General features: G+C 40.1%; 1 protein-coding gene across 2 annotated transcripts in view; it reads right to left on the reverse strand.

The window, feature by feature from the left end:
- DAPK1 (death associated protein kinase 1) overlaps positions 1-4,442 on the reverse strand; it is a 225,402-nt gene that overhangs the window by 49,050 nt on the left and 171,910 nt on the right. For both annotated transcript variants that reach the window (XM_019517361.1, XM_019517360.1), the window contains exons 15-16: positions 3,385-3,582; positions 2,146-2,343 (exon numbers count right to left, since the gene is read on the reverse strand). In XM_019517361.1, the coding sequence (XP_019372906.1) occupies positions 2,146-2,343; positions 3,385-3,582 (396 nt within the window). The remainder of the gene's footprint in view (positions 1-2,145; positions 2,344-3,384; positions 3,583-4,442) is intronic.

A 4,442-nucleotide genomic window follows, 5' to 3' on the forward strand; every position in this document is an offset into this window, starting at 1 on the left:
CTGATCTTTATATTAAAAAAAAAAAAAAAGATTGTGCCAGGTTAGTCTTTAAGCCAAAAATCCATACTCTTACATAGTTCTCTGCAGCACAAAAGCTCGGAGGCTTTGTAATGAATGGAGACATTAATTACTAATATTGTATTGCAAGATTATTTATGCTTTTAGAAAAAGAGCTATTATTACATTTTTTATAAAAATGTTTCACAGAATACCACAGATGACCCCTATGATTAACTCCTTCAAAGCTGGTGGTCTATGAAAACTGTATGACATTACAATATCCTTCTACCTATGCAGAAGTAGGCATGCAAAGCTAAATGCCATACACTAGCCGTACATGGTATGGCAGCAGAGTTTAACTGCTTCCATTAAAACTATTCAAAACTAGCAACAGGATAATTTCCTGAAGCAGGTTATTATTTTTTTAAAGACTCCTAGAATGAAAGCCAGAATGTTAGATCTACAACAAGGGTGGACAATTATTTGGGCTGGAGGGCCCCTTTAGCAAGTTTTGGTGAGCTGTTGCAGGTTGGATCAGCACACACCCTCCCCGCAAAAACTCCTTAAGTGGCACTGCCCTGGGGCCTAGCTCCATGCTGTCACTACCCCATGATCCTGATCCCAGGGTTTCCGTGGAGATCAGCCCAGGAGCCCTGCAGGAAGGGCACACTTGGCCAGGCAAATGGGATGGGGCCAAGGTGAGCAGGGAGTGGAGTCTGGGAGCAGGATGCGTGGCCAGGATCTTGCGGTGGTGACAGCACGGAGCTGAGGCCCATGGCAGAGCCATGATCTGTTCCCAGTATGCTTCTGCCTGTGGAACTGGCGCCTGTTGCAGGGATGCAAGAACAGCAGATTGTGGCTATGCTCTGGGCCCTGGCCCTGCACCTGCACTGTCACCACTCCAAGATCTTGGCCCCACCTCCACCTTCCTGTCCCATTCCCAGATGCTGTTCCCTGCCTGCCTGCAGCCCTGTCCAGCTGAGCATGCCCTGCCCAGATGGGTCCCAAGCCAGTCTACATGGGGACCCTGCCCGCCTTCTTTGACTGGCACCTCCAGCTGTAGGTGCGTGGCAGACAGGTTGCGGTGCCCAGGCAGCAGGGCGGTCTGGCAGTGGCAGATACACCAGAAGATCCAGCCTGCTTGTCATATTTTGCCCACCCTGATCTACAAGATACTAAATCTTGTTTTTATACAATCTATTTAGAACTATCATAACAAGAAGGACTTAAAAATGCTAACTTATAAGGGCTTGTTTCTTAGATATCCATGTTTACATTAGAAAAGGTTTTTGGGTTTTTTTTAGTTAGCAATCATCCTGTAAAACATTAAAATCAGCATTATAGATGGGAATACTTTGCCAAATACTTCTGAAACTGATTGTATAGTATTTATATGAAGCCAAAAAAGGTGGTGAAATGGTATGCTGCTTGATCTGATACCCTCAACTCTGGAAAACATGGCATGCTTAACATCTTTGATTCTCAGGACTTACAGTATCATGATGCTTTATTTAAAAAAAATAAAAAAGGCCTAACATGAGTATCCCATTCACCTTCCAACAAAGCATTTGTCTTCAACTGGTAGTGGAATCTGCCAGGTTAATCACTTATTAGCTAAAAAACGGGGTTCATGTCACATAATTCAAGATGATTCACTGAATCATACAAAAGTAGAGCTGGGAGGGACCCCTGGAGGTCATCTGGGTCAACTCCCTGGCAGGATCATCCTTATTTGAGCCTTCAAAATATGTAACTGATGACCAGCACCTCTAAATAAAATAATAAAAAAACACTTTAGTTGTTTTCACTGCCACAAATACCATCTGTTCCTAGTTGCCTAAATATTTCCTGGAGGAAGAAAGACCATATTACTAGACAAGCATGTTGGCATGTACCTTAATATAACTGCTGAAGAAAAGTTTATTGCTACAATCGATTCAAGTGTTCTTTCCTTGCTAAGTAATTCAGCTTCAATGAAGTTATGGTTAACTTCATAAAGGTGGGGTTCTTTAAATAATTCCTGGTAGCCTATTTTGAGGGGGGAAGAGACTTTTCCTATTGTAATCATTTATAAGTTAAGAGAACCTTAGCCATCCAAAAAAGATATTTAACAAATAATCTGAGTATTGATTCTGCTTTCTTTACCTTATTAGTAACATCCAAATTACAACTTGTTTCACAGAGTGCCATCACAATAGGAACATTCCCATCTTTGCAGGCCACATGCAGAGGGGTATTTCCATGTCTGTCTTGGAAATCGACAAAACATCCCTGACTAATGAGAGTTTTAACAACTTCCATTTGACATCTTCTCACTGCAAGATGCAGGGCTATGTGCCCATCCTGAAATCACAAAGACAACTGTCTATCATTTAAAAAAAGAAAAAGTTAATTTAACCATACAAACCATTTTTGATAGACTTATAATTCATTTCGTGGCAGTATTATCCTGCCTCATTGATTACAAACCAAAAAACCCCAACATGCCCATGTCAGGACAAATCAACACAGTTTCCTTGCAACTGGTATGGAAACTATGCCAGACTAATTTAAGGATTTACTGACAGGTGGCAGCCAATGCATAAAAAAAGAATCCAGACAATCTGCTTAGATTTGTGGTTTCAGAGAAGCATAACATTGTATGTTCAGAACAAACTGAGAGAGAATGTATGGCTGGACAAAAAAATAATTGCATTCAGCTCTCTTGTAAGCAAACATTCTACTTTCTTCTTGTGTTTCCAGTTGTAAGCAGTGGCCCTTTGTGCTCTACACTGTTTAAATGTAACAGCAATTTCAGAATGAATAGTATTAACCATCATGACAACCACATTAAGAACAAGATTTATTCTTTAGGGCCAAATATGGGAGGGGTGCAGGGGGGAGGGGAAGATTCTGAACTGATTACAGCTGTTTTTAAAACACATTTAGTTTAGAAGCTGGAAAACAATGGAGTGATTTATTCTCTTAAACCTAACGTGCAGGTGTTGAAGGAAAGCAATATATCCAGTGCCACTGTTTCTTTAGGAATGTAATTTGCAACAAGCTATTCAAGACTCAATGTTCCACCTATTTTCTTAACAAAGAATAAGGATCAGCCATAAAAGTGTAACAAAGATAAAATTGAGAATATGGGCTTACCTGAATATAGATACAATCATGGGGGGGAAGGGAGGGATATCAATCAGCAAATTTAGAAATGCTGTAGTTTTCAATATTCACTTTAGTATCTTAGAAGATTTTTTTTAAATTTTAAATAATGATGGTTTGCAGCACTAAAAGGAAGTATTTTATAGAAAGTAATTTGGAGATATAAATAGTTCTGTAAAACCCAGGCTTACTGCACATAATTCTTGACTAAATGTGACTCATCCACCCATAACTTACCTTGTCTGTTGCATCAAGGTCAGCTCCACGCTCTGCCAAGCATTCTACAATATCATGGTAGCCTCTAGCTGATGCAGTCAGAAGTGGAGTCTCCCCTTCTTTATTTTTAATGTTCACATTACAACCTGCTTCACAAAGTGCTTTGGCAACAGAGTAGTAGCCATGCCAAGCAGCACAGTGCAAGGGAGTTTCTTCTTCCTAGTCGTATTGGTAAGTAAAATCAAGACAGCTGAGAGAATATTACAGAACCTATGCTCTGAGTTTCAATTTAAGGCTAAGGTGAATATATAACTATAAAAAGTTAGGACATATGAAATGATTTGGAATTGCTATAATACATGAAGCTGGCATTATCAAAAGTGAGTTTAAGTCATTATGAGTGTCAGTGAATGTAACTCAACAGCTTCTCTTAACAGTCCTGAATCTGGGAAACAATATTGCTCAGTATAAAGTGCAGTATTCTAGTGGTACCTGACTTTTCAGCAAATACTGGAACCACCCTCCTAGCTGTATCCAAGCAACCAAAGCTAATCATTTATCTAGGTTCTCTCATTTAAAAACATGCCCTTATTCTGTTTTTCATTTACTTAAGAATTAATCACATGGCAGAAAGAGAAAACCGAATGCAGGAGATTGAGCTCCCATTTTCTAGCTCTGATATGAACTTGCAGTATGAGGCATATCATATTTCTAGGTTTAAAAAGTGCCTGTAACTGACTTAGGAGTGTTAAACCTGATGATTTAGGAGAGTTAATGCACGTTTTCAGAGTGACTGGGGACTTGATTAGGGCTGTGCGAAGCTTCGGTCGCTGATTTGATTCAGTGGAGATTCAGTGGCCAAATCTCTGAATCCAAACTGAATCAGGAGACCCTTTAATCTCTCCAGATCAAATCAGGAAGCCCTCTGAATTGATTCAGAGATTTGGAAAAATTGGATGATTCGGACATAGACACAGCTTTAAATGTCGTTTCTACATACCTCAAGGTACTTGGCGGCTTGTGAATACTGAAATGGTGGGGAAGATGAAGTGTCCCATGGGAGCGCAGTGGGGGGGGGG

Source organism: Gavialis gangeticus, unplaced genomic scaffold, assembly GCF_001723915.1.
Source record: "Gavialis gangeticus isolate Ggan-Ray unplaced genomic scaffold, GavGan_comp1, whole genome shotgun sequence".
NCBI classification, from domain to species: domain Eukaryota; kingdom Metazoa; phylum Chordata; order Crocodylia; family Gavialidae; genus Gavialis; species Gavialis gangeticus.